The sequence below is a fragment of the Rhinolophus sinicus genome, linkage group LG11 (genome assembly GCF_036562045.2).
Source record: "Rhinolophus sinicus isolate RSC01 linkage group LG11, ASM3656204v1, whole genome shotgun sequence".
Lineage (NCBI taxonomy): Eukaryota > Metazoa > Chordata > Mammalia > Chiroptera > Rhinolophidae > Rhinolophus > Rhinolophus sinicus.
Genome location: NC_133760.1, coordinates 39,924,306 through 39,940,569, shown reverse-complemented (window position 1 = coordinate 39,940,569; position 16,264 = coordinate 39,924,306). Strand labels below are relative to the sequence as shown.

At 51.1% G+C, this 16,264-nt stretch overlaps 1 protein-coding gene across 11 annotated transcripts in view; it reads right to left on the bottom strand.

The window, feature by feature from the left end:
* Nucleotides 1-16,264, bottom strand: part of KIFC3 (kinesin family member C3) — a 63,020-nt gene that overhangs the window by 29,727 nt on the left and 17,029 nt on the right. For 5 of the 11 annotated variants that reach the window (XM_019754534.2, XM_019754527.2, XM_019754518.2 and 2 more), the window contains exon 2: nucleotides 1,497-1,701. In XM_019754534.2, the coding sequence (XP_019610093.2) occupies nucleotides 1,497-1,701 (205 nt within the window). Of the gene's footprint in view, nucleotides 1-1,496; nucleotides 1,702-5,392; nucleotides 5,590-14,582; nucleotides 14,602-16,264 lie in introns of those variants that run through there. The other 6 variants (XR_012490164.1, XM_019754561.2, XM_074314812.1 and 3 more) reach the window with 5 other exon arrangements.

The window sequence follows — 16,264 nt, the reverse complement described above, 5'->3', positions numbered from 1 at the left end:
ATATTGTGTTTTTTTACAAATTGAAGGTAAGACCCTCCACCAGTCAAAAAATTATGACTCACTTTATTGCAATACTACTCACTTTACTGCAGTGGTCTGGAACCAAACCTGCAATATCTCCAAGGTACGCCTGTAGGTGATTTTTATTTTCCTGTTTTACTTTTCTGTGTTTTTGGTTTCAGGTTTTTGGGTTTTCGTTTTTCAAGTGAACGTGTTTTTGTTTTTTGCTCCTTCCTTCCTCCCTCCCTCCTTTCTTCCCTTCCTTCCTCCCTCCCTCCTTTCCCTCCTTCCTTCCTTCACCAGAAAAGCCATGCTTGTTCATATTCCATATGTAATCCTTAGGACACGCTTGTGGAATAGAGACCATCTTCAGCCCCTTCCAGACAACTGGGGCTACTTGACCCCAAAGCACAAGCTTTTTCTGGAGGCCTCCAGGGTCATCCCAGCCTCACTGTCCCCTGCAGAGAGACCTTGGAGGGCATCACTCTGGCTGCCACTGACGGCACAAATGTGGTAGGAGAGAGGGAACCCAACAGGAGTTTGCTGTGTTTTGCTCTGGGCCTCAGTTTCCCCTTCTGTACATTGAGGGGCTTGGACCTGATGGCCTGGAGGGATTCTGCTACTCCCACAGGCTGGTAATCTAAACCCTTCACCCTGTACCTCAAGATCAAAAGACAGCAAACACCTAAAGGCCTCTTGCCTGAAGACATCTCTCTCTCCTGACACTTCCAGGATGACCTGCCCAAGTCCAACTTGGAAGAGGGTCAAGAGCAGCTCCCAGCCCTGACAAGCCAGACAATCTAGCCCTAACCCAGAATCAGAGTTACCGCTCACTTCTTGATGTTGGAGGTACCAGGGGACATGACCCAGAAAGGAGAGCTGGTGTTGACAGCTTCCCCAGGGGGATAGCAGGGGGCCCAGACTCTGGGACTCCTTCACTGCCCACCTGCTGTCGGGGCCTCCACAGAAGCCGCCCTGGATGGCACCTAACACTGGGCGTACAGCACCCAAACCCCGCCAGGCCTCCCTCCGGAGTGCCTCAGTCCACTCCTCCCGCCATCCGCGGGCCAGCCCAGGCGGGATCAAGTGTCAGTGGCGCGCAGGGCGCCAGGCAGCCACTTCACCTACCTTGTTTACCAGCTGCGGGAAGGAACCGAGGGAAACCCCGAGTACTCCGCCAAGGACCAGCGGACCGCGGAGCTACCGCGACCTGGCTGGGCTGGGACAGCGTGGCTGTTGGAGGCGGTCTCCCCCTGCTTTAGGGACTGCGTTAAAGTTTAACTCAGCGTCCGCGACTTCTCTGTACAGACAGCGCAGGGCAGCAGCCCAGAGAGATTGACGCCCTGCCTCCACGCCCCGCTCGGCGGGCTGCCGGACCCTGTAATTTACCTGACAGCTCTGACTGAGCCTAGGAACTTGCGAGAAACCTCGCTCTCATCTCTGGTATCTGGAGGAAGGAAGAGAAATAAAGAGGCATTTTAAAAATGCGGACTCACCAGTTCTCAACCTCCCCGGGCCGGTGTGTGGGAAAGGGCGGGCGGCAGGGCTGGCTGGGGCGGGGCGAGCCATCCCCGGCTCGGGCTCCGGGGCCCGGCCCACTCTCCACAGGCCTCGCAGCGAGGGCGTGGCTCCCAGGTTCCAGGTCCGGCGAGACTGGACCATGGCCTGGGGCTCAGCAGCTTCCTCCCAGGGCCGGGCAGCCTGCGGAGAGAGCACGGGGAAATGAGACTGAAGACCGGTGGCCCGCACGGGGGCAGATGGGAGCCCGCCATCTAGAGGGTGTGTGCCAACTCCAAAGTCCCCCAAGGACCCCGAGTCTCAAGGGAAGAAACGGGCCTGCACCATTTCAGGATGCTTGTTATCGAGTAGGGAGGCTCAGAAGTGCGCAAGGAGCTGATAAGGTGTGTCTGCAGCAAGATGTAGAAACCCCACATCTGTCCATCCAGTTGGAGCCTGGCAGCTTGCAGACATGCCAGGTCACAGCCCCACATATATCAGATTCTCTTAAAGTTAGCTCATTCATGGATTCCAACTAGCTTTCACTCTGTTCCTACAACATGGCAGGCAATCGGCTAGGAGTTGAGATACAAATTAAATTCTTCATTTAATTATTATTTATCCAGTGCCTGCTGTGTGCCAAGCACCTGCCAGGGGTCCTCTTTGATCAGGAGAAATGTGTCCTCAAAGCTCCCTGTGAGGAGGAAGGTAAATACTTCAAAAAATGTTCACAAACAGGCTACAGGGAAGCACCAGCAGCTGTGGGAAAATGGGGGTGGTCTGGATGGAAAGCCCATAGGTCCCTTATAAACTGAGCAAATGAACATAACAGATTTCCAGCATTCAGTACACAAATCTTTATGAGCACCTATGTGTGCAAAGCAGCTTTGAAGGCATTTAAGGTGACCAAGCTATAGTCCCAGACTCGGACAGTGATGCAATTTACAGAAGAAGCCAAGTCATCTCAGAAAGGCAACATGAAGCTTGCTTTGGGTTTCAAAATGGAATTGTAGGTACCCAAGGACTTCCTAATGGCACTACCTGGACTGAAGACCACTTTCTCCATCCTTCATTTCACTGACTGCTTTCCACCAGGCAGTAACGATATCTATTTGAATGGCGTCCATCTCCCCTGACCCTCTATGGTTCCCCAGGGCGGAGCTCACAGAATGTTCATCTTTGAAGCCCACAGCACCCAGCCTGGAGTTGCAGCTACACTCACACCAAACACTCAGCAAACGCTTGTTGGTTCAATGTCCTGAAATCAACGCACGCCAAGGCTTAGGCTGAAAAGTATGGAAGAGAATAGGGCTAGAGATGGAGACTCAGAGCTGGGAGGCCATTATTTCACCGGGGAGGATGCAATCACCAAAGGTTGTGCAAGACGAGAGGCAACCAGGGAGGACAGAGTTCACTCCTGGTGAGAAAGAAAGCTGGAGAAGAAGGAAAGCCAGACAGGTGTAGAGTCCTCTGAGGTGACCAGTGAATGAACCATGCCAGAGAGGTCAAACTGAGAGAAAGCTCCTGAGGTCTCTTTAAGGGAGAATGTCTGGGGAGCAAGACAGAGGGCAAACCAAGGGGTGGGTGGGAGCTACAGGAAGTCGCCACTTCCTTCTCTTTGGGAAGTTTGGCTACGATGGGAAGGGGAGGATGAACTAAGAGGACGTGGTGTTCAGGAGATATTGGAGCATGCTGGGTCAACAGAGGGAAAGGAATGATTGATGCATCGAGAGGCAAAAAGTAAGAGTGCAGGGACAGGTGGCCCGAAGATCTGGTGACCAATGTTCACGGAGCTGAGCCCTGGAAGAATGCCAGGCTCCTGTCTAGGGACTCATGGTCTTTGCCTTCCTTGACTGAGGAAGATAACTTGGAAGAGGAGGCTCCTGGGTGCAGTCTCACTGGGACAGCAGCAGGACTGTGGGCCAAAGAATGGGGCGGAGGTTAATCCAAATATTGGGCCGACTCCACTGAGGAACTGGAGGTGGACAAGTGTGGAGTGGAAGGAACCAAGGGGAGCAGACAGACGTCCTCTCCTCCAGGCTATTTGGCACAGAGATGTGCACACAAGCCTGATGACCAGCTGCCCGATGGGCACGGAGGGAGAGAGAGATGGACTCCACCTGCATGCCAGGCAGGGCATTCAAGGTCAATTCCACGGCTGAGGGAAAAGACGTTGAAGGAGATCAGCTAAGTCTGAGGAGCAGGGACAGGAAGAGACAATATTTCTGTGAATTTCTGGAAGGGAAGTCAGGGAGACAGCCAGGATTATATCAGGAAGAAAGAGGAAGGGTGTATGCAAGATCCTGAAGAGGAAAAAGCAGCTGAATTTAGCAGAGGGGAGTGTGACGGTCAAAATTATCAAGGACTCAAGTAAGCGCAAGGCTATAGCTGCTACCAACGTAGGACTCGTGGGATAGGGCAATGGGGACACTGTATTGGAGTGGCTGTGACCAAAAGCTGGTTCAGAACCCGGCTCTGCCACTTACTAGATGTGTGACCTTGAGAGAATTACTTTGCCTCTCTGTGCCTCATTATCTCCCTCTGAAATTGGGGAGAACTGTACCTTGTGGGGTTGGTATAAGGATGAGACAATGCATATATAAAGTGTTCAGAACAATACTAGCATATACAAAGACCTCAACAATTTCATTTTTCAGTGATCTCTCACCAGGGGTGGGTGAATGCAGAGAGACTGGTTTCAAGAGAGGGGCACTACCTCTTGGGATTCAGGCCATAGCAGCAAAGCTGCAGCCCCCTTGCCCCCAGACCAGGAATATTGCAATGATTGACGGACAGACTTGACAACTGCCCAGAGACTGCTGCTGGGGAGGGCTTGGTCTCCCTGGGAGATCAGGGAGGTCAGGGAGTTGGACAGGAGCTGGTATCTCCCTTGCACACAGTCACACATCCCGGGTTTCCCAGGACAACTCAAAGTTCAAAACCTCTGCTCCCTAGAGCCCATAAGGACGGCAGAACTCATCACCCTACCTTCCTCAAGTCCAGTCACTGCAAACACAGGGCCCCATTCTGAGAATGCATTCCTTGCAAAGGACTCTCCCTGGTCAAGGAGACAGCTACTTTATCAAGGGCATTGGCAATACACCTGGGCAAGGAGAGGTGCTCACCCGGCCTCAAACAGTGGTAGAGCTGGGGCATAGGACAGGCCAGGGGGGCCACTACCCACAACCTTGAGACACCAGTGTTGGAGGTTGGAGGAGTACTCGGGTATTTAAACAGCTTCCTAATCTCCCAGCACCAGGCCCTTCACTGCACCAGAGTTCTGCTCTAACTCACAACTGGGGGTTAAAGGAGGTGGCTTCTGGCTCTTCCTCCCTTCTGGGATCCCCCAGGCAGCCGCTGTCAATCATTCAGTTACCCCACTGCCCAGAAAGGCACCTGCCCAGGCCCTCCTTCCTCACCTCCGGGTTGGCCCACAGCACCCCCGGCCCTGCAAGGGGGAAAGCGGACTGCCCAGGGGATGTACATGGTGGGAGGGCCTGAAACTGCAGCCTTCAAGGGAGCCCTGGGTGCAGGGGGGAACCTCCGCAAGGGGAGGGGGCCTCCCTGACGGACATGCGGTTCCCGGTAGGGTCTTCCTTTCCGGGCCAATGAAATCGGAACGGGGGTCCCGAGGCTGCTCCAACCACAGGGGACGTGGCTGCCACCTTGTTCTGGACAAGGTCCTAGGCTCCGGCTGCACTGCGAGGGAGGCGGCAGGGAACCGCGGAGGGCTGAGTCTCCGGGGCCCGGCCCTCCCTGCGCCCCTCGGCGGGTCCGATCAGGGGGTCCCGCGGGCTGGGTGGGCCCAGACACGGCGCCCCGAACAGTGGGCCGGGAGGATCCCGAGCGCCCAGCCCACCCCCAGCTCGTCCGCTGGTACCGGCCCCCGACTCACCCGCCTGGCGGAGGCAGGATCCCGGCGTAGCTGCAGCGCCGGGGGCTCGGCCCGGCCAGCCGGCAGGAGGCAGCTCCACGCCGCTGCCTCCTCGGCCCGCCCCGCTCTGCCCCTCCCGCACACTTTCCACAGGAAATGATTAACTCGGGCCGCGGCGCGTTCCCATGGCAACCGGCTTCGACCCAGCAGGGGGCGATGGCGGCGGTGCGCGCGCTCCTGCACACTCTCACGCGCGCACTTACACACGCGGTGCTGCCCACTCCACAACCGCCCATGCTCCGCCCAGACCGTACCCTGGGTGTCTTGGCTCCCTTCAATCCATATATGCTAATACACACGTGCACGCTCGCCCACCAGGGCCCACGCATGTCATACGTGTTCATGCTTCCATGCACAGACTCTCACACAAGAGTGCACACGTCCTTCACACATGCTGTCGTTAATACACATGGACACATTCCCATACTAGTTCGTACATACGTACTTTTGCACTTAAACTTATGTTCTCTAATAGTCACATCCTCAAACCCTAGTACAAAACTTTCACATGCACTAGTTAGTACTCACACATACGCTTACCTGTGCGTCCTCACTGCCCTTCACACACAAACTCTACTACACGTTTTCTTGACACTAGCACACGCTTGCACACACACTCTTACACACTCTAGCTAGTACACGTATACACTTTCACATTCACACACGCACTCACATTATCGTATTGTGTACAGGCTTTCCCACATGCTTTCCCACAAATATGTCACACGCGCTTAGTACACGCATACACTTCCACACGCTCAGTCTTTCACATGCCCTGCGACTTCTTGTCTCACACTCTAGTATACACATTCTTTTACACACCAATACACAGTTTCATGCATGCTCTTACACTCTCATTAGTGTGCACACACATGCATTTTCACACGTTATCACATGTTTTCACACACCTGCTCTCACTAGTTCTAGGAGGAGGAATACAGAAGCCTGGCTGCCTCCCCAGCCACGGCACCCCCATGGCCCTCACCTCCCCCCGGGGAAGTTAATATCTTCCAGAGCCAAAAAAAACTGCTTGGGATTTTTTAAGGTAAAATATTCCTTTAAGCTCCAGTGAAAACAGTTTGGAGCGCAGCAGCTCCCAGGGTAGAGCCCAAAGGCCCTCATACTAGATGCCTGGGGGAGGCCAGGGAGCCAGCCAAGGAGAGGCAGCTGACCCCGAGGAGCCACTCTGTTCTTTGTCTCCCAAACAGAGGCAGCATTTTACTCCCGAGTCAGTAGCAAGATTCCCCCTCCAGGGTGCGGAAGGAGGAGAAAGAAAGCAGCCCAGTGCAGGCTGATGGTTCCGCAGATAATCTGAGGAGGGTGGGTACTCTGCCCGTCATGCTTGGCCCAGGAGGAGAAAAAGGGACTGAAGGGGGTCATGTAGCTCCAGGACTTTCTATCTCCTGCTGCTGCCCAGATACTGGGCTGGTGGTCAAGAATCTCAACCAGAGACAGAGCTAGGGTTCTGGGCCACAGATTATTCTGGATGCTAGGCCAGGACACTCGCAGCCCCCCTACTGGAAGTGGGCTAGTATGTGTTTTATTTCCTAATTGAGATGCCTAAGTGAAGGCCCATTAGAGGATAAATGTCACTCTCCTGGAATGGTTCCCTGGAGAGTTAGAGGTTTCTAGCTAAGAACCATGGATAACCCTCCCAATGGGAAAGAAGGCCATAATTTGAGTTATCTTCTCTGAATCCCCCTGCCTGCCCTCCAGACTGCAAGATTGGATGAGGTCGAAATTTCTCTAGATTCATGACCAAGTCTCTCCCTTTGTTATAGTCCCTATTGTTTGATTGGAGGTAGAGGTGGCGTAGGACTTCAAAAGTCCTGGTATAACACTGGAGGCCTTGTCTTACTTGACACTGGTACACCGACAACTGCAGGTTTCTTCCAACAAAGCCAAAGACAGATTTTTAAATTAATAATAATATTTGTTGTTCTTTTCGTCTGATTACAAAAGTAATAGATGTTCATTGTAACCATAATCCCACCCACCAGAGATAAATGCTGCCAACATTTTAGGACAGTCTTTTTTTTTTTTTCCATGCACATAATAGCTACCATTTATTCAAAGCTAACACCGTGCCAGGCACTGCTCTGAGCTCTTTATAAACAAGATTCCATTTAACCCTGAACACCCTACAAACTAAGCATCATCATAGCCCCATCTTTCAGGAAACAGCCTCTGAAAGTTCATTCATAAACTCAGTGTGTGATAGAGCTGAGATATGAAACCAATAGGTGTGTGTGTAGATCTATGACACACAAACATATAGTATTACCATATGTACATAGGTGCAAGAATTTATTAAGATCAAAACACCAGTGAAGGAAAAAGAAAAGTGAGATATTAGGAGGAGGCATTTGCAGAATTCTAGCAACACTCTGACTGGAAGTGTAAAAATAAATTACCTTCTGATTGTTAGAATTTAGTTCAAGAATGCACAAGGAAGGTCACCAGGCACTACATACCAACAGCTTCAAGGTCATTCCTATCTTAAAAACTTCACTGATGGCTTGTATGGAGACTGCCAGCTATCCTCTGGTCACAGGGAAAGTGGAGAATTTGCCGGTAGCCAAGTGCCCAAGGGTTCTGCCCAGAGGAAGCAAAAAGCTGGATTTTGTTTGATCTGATTCTCAAGAGTAACCCAGAGTAAAACATACGTAAGACTTACATGATTTTCCAGTTTTAATGATTTAACTTGAGATTCGATCACCTCTAGGCCTTTACTATGTTGTTCTCCTGCCTAGAAGTCCTCTTGCCTTTATCCCGCTTCCACCTGCCTCCCCTCACCTTTACCTGGCTGACTCCTGCTTTTCCTTCAAGTCCTTCAAGCACAGAGGTCACTTCCCTTGACCCTCCCAGGCTCCACAGTCCCCCAGCTGCTCATCCGCCTGCAGCCCCCTCCCCACTGGATTGTAATGACCTCCCCTGTCTACATCATCAGCTCCTTGAGCGAGGGGCCCTTTCCTGACTGGATCACCGGGAAGGCCTCTGCAGTGTCTGATATCACCTATTGTTTCACTGAGTAAAGAAATAGATCAGGTATAATTCAGAGGGGAAGAACAGGGCACATTAAACATATCCAAACAGATTTTCTTGTGTAAATTAATGATAGCTCTTATCAAAAGGAGGTAAGAGATGCATCCTTAAGCAATTGTTTCTATGTGGTCAGTAAGGAGTATCCTGCAGTTGTGAAAAGTGTGTATCCTTGCATGATTCTGGACTTAAGAGTCACATATTAAGTCATCCTGACTCGATTAGAGTCCACGTCTTCCAACACCCCTGAAATAGTCCATCATGGATGGTGCAGAAACAGCTGGGAAGGATCCCGTGGAGGGGCAGGCAGGGGCTCTGCACCCTGCCCTGCAAGCATGAATTTGACCCCTAGCTGCAGAACTTGGGCATTCAACCTCTGAGCATAGTGGGTGGGCTGGCTCTTGGCTCCCACCTGCTAGCTCTCAGGAAGCCACCCTCCTCAGTGGACATGAAGGGTGGGGTCTTGGACAGCCCTTGGCTGGACTGTAAGTTCCTGTCATTCTCGGCTACTACAGACTCAGCTCCTACAGGCACTAGGTGCTCAATAGCTATTTGAACAAATGATACCTTTCTCTCCCCTCTCCCCTTTCAGCTCCCTCTTTCCCTCCCCGTCCCTACCCAAAGGTGCCTACTTTCTAAAAGCTGTGTTGACAGGGAAAATGGTTCTCCCATTTCCAAAGGTCTCTGCAGGGAACCAAGGCAACCCTCTCCCCAATAAAACCACCTTGCTTTCAAATCTCTAGACAGTGACTCCTTTCTGCATTGGCCAGGGAGATTGGACTCAGGGGTGCTTCCAGGCTCTTGGTAAGGGGAACCTAAAACCTCTTATGACCTGAGAAAGAATTTGGCAGAGATAACCCTCTCCCAGTGCTCCAGGGTGGAAAGCAAACAGGGTTTTTTCCCCCTTTGTCATTTCCTGTACTCTAAGAAATGAGAGGAATGCAAACACTGAGGGAGTTGTGTATTTAAGCACTAGGTGATAAAAAGATTTAGCAAGAATGGCAGGGGGAGATAATGTTGCCCCCACCCCTCCTTCTCTGAGTCACTTTTCCTGAAGACCATCCACAAACGCCTGGGCTCTAGCACCCTACCTCTCCCAACTTCATTTCTTGCTCCTAAATCATTCTATCTCCACGTTCTAAGCCAAGGCATGCATTATTAACTCGTCCTCACTTTTTTTTCAACTTCTCCATTCATTTCTTCCCATCTGCTGCGAATTCTAGGTGTCTGGATTGGTTTTATTGACTTTTTTTTTTTCCTGTACAAATGTAGTAGAAACCAAGAGTGGAAAAAGCCCCCAATCCTACCACCCTTATTGTCATTGGCCCAGATTTTATTTTTGATACTTGACTTTGAGCAGACATTATTTCTCTATTAAAGAAAGATAGTGTGTAGCAATGGTTAAAAATGGGTTTTGGAGCCAGGGAGTTCCTGGGTTTGAACCCTGGCTCAGTAATTTCCTCTGTGCCTCAGTTTCCTCCTGTGTCCATGGAGTAGTACTAAAGCCTACCCCATTGGCTTATTGTGAGAACTGAAGAGCAGACACGGGATACCCATAGCCCAGCATCTGGCACACAGACAGCGTTCCACAGACACCAGCTGCAATTACAGTGGGAGGCAGAGCGCATAGAATGTTCTACTTTGTTTTTTTCTCACTTAAAATCATATAATAAGCATTTTATGAGTTACTTTTTCCTACTACGGCCTGTACTTTTCTGAACTTCAGGCCCCAGACGGGAACTTCAGGTCCCATTCAGCGTTGGGGTCCCAGTGTCAGGGGACACACCCAGCAGCGCTCAGCAGAAATGACATGAAAAGACTAATTATTTTAAATGGCTGCATGGTATTCCACTGAACAGGTCTGCCCCAACTGAGCTGGCCATTCCATGGGGTCAGATCGTGAGTAGCTCCCATTTTTGCAGTTTTATAAATAACATTGCTGCGACGTCACCCCGCTTTCTCACACACAGCCTGTTCATTCCCTGGGAGGGGCGGGGATGAGAGTGGGGTTGTTAATTTCATACACATCTTTCTGAATAGTCTGAGCATTCTTTTTTTTTTTTTTTTTTTACGCTTTCTAAACATGTTGCCAGATTGTCATCAGGAAGGGCTGCACCAAATTTATACTTTACACTGTCACTGGCAGAATTTTTGAGAACTACTTTTCGTACTAATTTACAGTTTTTCTCTTAGATATGGAATTCTTACCCCGGCTGGTTCCCCTGTGAGGCATGAGACATATAAAAAGACATCTAAGCCCTGGCTGTCAAGGGAAGAGAGTGTTTGGTTGCTTTGCTGTGTTTCTGTCTGTTGGGCTAGGCGGGGCGGGGCTGAGCGCACTGAGTCAGCGAACCCCCTCCCTGTCTGCTTTTTAGGCCCCCTGACACCTTCCCAGGAGGAACATCTCCGGCCCGGGAAGATTCTGTTGGGGGCCATCAGCATTACTAAGCTCTGACACCAGCCTGACACTTCCTTCTGGCTTCTTGCAATAAGTCCATCAGTCATTCTGGGGAAGAGACTTCTTCAAGAGGAGTCTGGCATCTGCAGTCAGCTTTCAGTTCCCGGGGAAGGCTGGGGGTTGGGGGGAAGCAGGGTGTGCAGAAGCAGCAGCCAGGCAATGGAAGCCGTGTGTTCCCAGGGAACTGCAGCTATAGTTCATGACCACCCCGCCAGCCGCTTGGCACTGCCACCGTCACTCAGCGAGGTGCTGCGGCAGCCCCGGGGCCTCTCCCCCTGACTCTGGTCTTCCTCCTCTGAGGGTGGCCCTTGTTTGCAAACAGCCAAGGGAAGTTTTGACGCTGTTGATTAACCAGACTCCCACAGCTCGGGGTTCTTAGTCATCACGACAAGTCTCAACCTTCTGCCTGCCCTGCCAACGTCACCGGCTTCCAGGTGATGGGGAAGAAATGACTAGGATTTCCATAGTTTCAGTGGCTTCCGTTCCTCATTTCAGTGGGGAGGGGAAAACCTCCACCCATCCCAAACAACTGGCATGTACAGGGTCTGGAATGCCAGGGTAGGACATTAATTCGATTTAGCTTGGATCTGCTAAGGGACAGCTATGTCCCAAACATTGGACTAAACACTTTACATACAAGATTGCCTTTGATTTCATTTAATTCTCACAACAACATGTGCAGTAGATATTATCATTCCCATTTTACAGACCGAGAAACTGAGGTACTAGGTTATAAGAATGGCTAGGGGAGGCCTACGAATAAGCAGCAGCTGTGGGAAGGCTTGGCGTGCTGGAAAAAAGGTGGGTAGTCCAGGCAGGAGCTGTGTTCCCAATCACTGCCTGACCTTGGGCAGACTTCTTCCTCTCTCTGGGCCTCCTATCCCTCCCTGGGTAAGTGAGGAGGGTGGGCGGGTGACCTTTCCAGCACTAAAGCAAGTTGGAAGGGATGACTGTAATTCTGAGATTCTGCTTGCCGAAAGCCTGGTCCAAGGGAGGGGTCTTTCCAGCTCAGTACCTGGGGCCCTGCCTTCACTCTGTACAGTGGCTTCACAAAGAAATGCCAGCACAAGACAGGAGATCAGTGGTCGCCTGGGGTGGGAGGGGGATGGGGAATGACTGCTAACGGGGTTTCTTGTGGGGTGATGAACTGTTCTAAGATTAGACTATAGGGACAGTTGCACAATTCTGAACATACACTAAAAACCATTGACTTGTACACTTTAAGTGGGTGGATTTTGTGGTATGTTAATTATATCTCAATATAGCTGTTTGAGAGAAGAAGGGAAGGGAAGGAAAAGGAAAGGAAGGGAAGGGAAGGGGGAGGAAGGAAGGAAGGAAGGAAGAAGGGAGAAAGGAAGGCCCGCACAGAGGTTGGGCCAAAGCTGCCTTTGCAATTTGCTTCCTGGGAGTGGGCCCTCAGCACCCAGCCCTGCCCCAGTCATCTCTCCTCTGAGCACCCAGGCTCCAGAGCTTGGGAAAGGTGTGTGTGAAGACACCCAAGAAGCAGGTGATGGCTCCAGATTCTGACCAGAAGTGATAGGATTCCCTGACCTCCTCAGGCCGGGAAGAGTGCAAGGAGGGGGCATTGATGACAAAATGGATGGGGTTGGGGAGGGGAGGGTTGTCAAGGAGGAGACCCTGAGAGTCAGGGCCAGGTGTTGCTCAGATGGGGAGGCCCTAGAAACAGAGTATGGCCCGGAAATACCGGGCTGGCCAGGGGCTCTCTCAGTTGTTGGAAACATCATGGCACTCCAGAAAGTGTGTGTAAGAAAAACCTGCAGCTTCTGAGAAGACCCCACAAACCAGTACAGCTGAGTTCTGCTCAGCACCAGTGGGGTCACAGATGGATGCAGCCATTCCAGAGGAGAGGTCAGCCCAGACTGGACTCTGAGTCAGGTGCCCAGGTGCAGGGGACCCAAAATGAGGGCAAAATTGACCAAGAGGCAAGTACTCACTCCACTCCTGCTGTTAGGGCAACTTACTGTTGAAAGAGGAGAATCCCAGAGAGTTCTGAGTCACAGCCCACTCCCCCCGCCCTCTCCATACCTCCTTGTGCCTCCCACTCCACAGAGGGAAACCTCAACATCCTCATAAATGGCACCCCTAATAATAATAGTTATTATTATGGATAATATTCATTAAGCACTTCCTATATGTTAGGTCCTTTATGTATAAGGTCTCATTTAATCCTTACAGCAACTTAGAAGGTGAGTATCATTATTATCTCATGTTACAGATGAAGAAACTATCACTGCTCTTAGGACTGCCACCATTATCGTTGCTGTTCTTTCTTCTGCCACAAAGCCTAGCATGCAGCAGATACTGAAATCCTCTTTGTTAAATTCAAGTGTGGATGAAAATGGGAGGGGACTTGGATGGGCAGAGTTCCACCAACAGAGCCCTATACTTGCTCATCTTGAATGCTCAGGGCTAGCTAGCCCTGTCCTGGCTGGAATGATACCAACTGTGGAGCCTGATGCCAGCAGACAGTCGAGGCTGGGGACCTGGGATGGTCTGTATTCACTTCTCCCATCAGCCCTGTCTTTACCCACAAGTAACAGACTCTGCCCAAACGAGCCCTGCAATGCTCAGAGCCCCACGGCGAACAGGCCTCTTGGGTAACTGGTGACCAAGGCTCTGTGAGTCCTAGGTGGCGAACTGGGGGCAGAATTTGTGCACATCTGTAACCAGAATCGCTTTAGGGTTGATTTGGTCAGCTCAAAGCCACAGGGACAGAATGGCCCATGTTTCTGTGTCTGCACCCCAGTGTTTTCTAGGACTCCACTCCAAACATTTTTTAGAAGGCCTACGGGCTGCTTGCAAGGTTCTTTGCCCACCAGCCCCACTGGCTGAGCTGGGGTCACATCAGCTCCTGGCCTGGACTGTTTGACCAGATACCTGAGCTGCCCACCAGGGAGGCTAGGGGTGCCCCTAAATGGGTGCTGTACCCAGTGATGGAAACACAGACTCTGTGAGTCAAGGTGAGGCGCACGCTCCTGACAAACCCTCCATTCGGCGCATGGGAAGAAGGGGAGAGTGGTCTACCATCTTTACGCACAGTCTGGCTTGTCCCATGGCAAAGTTGCCTGGGTTCATGGCGTCTGTTTTTCTGACTTAGCACAATGTCCCCAAGGCTCCCAGACTCCTTTCCTTGCCACCCAGCCACACATGCAACGCTTGGTGCCTGGATTAAGTCTGTGCTCTGTGGTGAGCTCTGCCCCGGGGCCCCAACATCCGTGCACAGGATGAACACAGCCGGGCTGCCCTGCCCAGCAGACAGGCTTTTACATCCTTGAACTTCAGTCAGGAGTCCTGTCCCTTTCCCCCCTGACACCACCTTGGCCCTGATGTAAATGAGTGGACATGAACAGGAAAGGATGTGGTCAAAAACTCTTTCCTGCCCCTCATAGTCAATCAACAAATGTGCCTGGCACTGTTGGGCAGAAGGGAGGGAGTGAGCCCTCCACTTCTGAGAGCTCCTCAAGTCATCAAAATATTCCCATTTACGGGTGAGAAAACCGAGGCCCTAAAAGACGAAGTGGCCAGTTCAAGGAAAATGCCACAACCAGCTATTCTGAGGTCACTTCTCTTCACTGCCCACACTTACCTGAAGCTCACACCATGACACTCCTCGCCCCAAACCACACTTACCTGAAGTTCACACCATGACACTCCTCGCCCCAAACCCAGAAGTTGCGACAGGCCCCAGAGGAAGGCTGGAAAGGGAGTCAGATCTGTCCACGAACGCCTGAAGGATCCCCCAGGCCTTTCTTTCCCTCCTTTCCTTGTGAGAAAGGCCTCAGAAGACCTGCCTCTGGTCTCTTACCAGAAGCTGGGCAGAAGGCAACGGTTCTGCTGGCCACAGGGGAAACTCTGGGCTCAGAACTGCCGAAGAGAGTTGCAGCTGACGTTCCTCATCTGCCTGTTACAAAACCCCAAGGGACTGTGGAGTGACAGCCAGCTGCTCTAGGAGTCAGAGGAATGTTGTTGCCAGACAGGTTTATGAGGCATCTGCTGAGATGGGATCCCGAAACCAGGCCTGGGTTCTTGCCACACCAGGTGGCTCCCAGAAGGCCACCGCCACAGGGCAGTCACCACCCCTCCCCACAACATAGGCTCACGGAGACCAGCCCCCCTGCCCACCAAGCCTCAAAAACTGCCCCCCAGATTTATGGGAGCCAGCCACCTCATCCAGGCAAGGGCACGTGGAGACCATGGCCTGGGCAGCCACCAGCAAGGCTTGAGGTGAAGGATGTTGCAGGGGTTCTCCCGCAACCATGTCTGTAGCCATGACAACCTACCTTGAACCATCACTAAGCATAATTACAGTCATATGTCGAATAACGATATTTCAGACACCAATGGACCACAAAACGATGGTGGTCCAATAAGGTCACTAGAGGGGAAGGGGGTGGGGGGGTAGGATGAAGAGGGAAAAGGGGGTTAAATAGATCGTGACAGAGGAGAGTAGACTTTGGGTGATGGGCACACAATAGGGTATACAGATGTCGTTTTAGAAAGATGTACACCTGAAACTTATATAATGTTATCATTAACCAATGTCAACCCCAAAAAATTAACTTAAAAAATTATAATGGAGGTGAAAATTTCCTGTTGCCTGGTGATGTCATAGCTGCTGTAACATCATAGCACAACTCATTACAGGACGGTAATGTCCCAAGGCCTTCTCATTCACTCACCACTCACCATTCACTCACTCACTCACCCAGAACAACTTCCTGTCCTACCAGCTCCATTCATGGTAAGGGCCCCATACAGGTATTCATTTTTTATCTCTTATACTGTATTTTTACTGTGCCTTTTCTATGCTTAGATACACAAATATGTGTACTTACCATTTCATTACAATTGCCTACAGTATTCGGTACAGTAACGTGCTGTACAGGCTTGTAGCCTGGGAGCCATAGGCTATGCCATAGAGTCTCGGTGTGTAGTGGGCTCTACTGTCTAGGTTTGTGTAAGCGCACTCTATGATGTTTGCACAACGATGAAATCACCTAACGACGCGTTTCTCAGAATGTACCCCGTTGTGAAGTGGCACATGACGGTATAAGAATGAAAACAATAATACAGTGCTTACTACATGCCAAATACCACACTGAGCTCTTGTTCTGGTGCATGTATTAGTTTGCTATGGCTGCTATAACAAATTACCACAAACTAGGTGGCTTAAACAATAGAAATTTATTCTCTCACAGTTCTGGAATCTAGAATCTGAATTCAAGGTGTCAGCAGGACCATCTTAAGGCTCTAGGGATGAAGCCTTCCTTGCCTCTTCCAGCTTCTGGTGGCTGTTGGCAATCTTTGGTGTT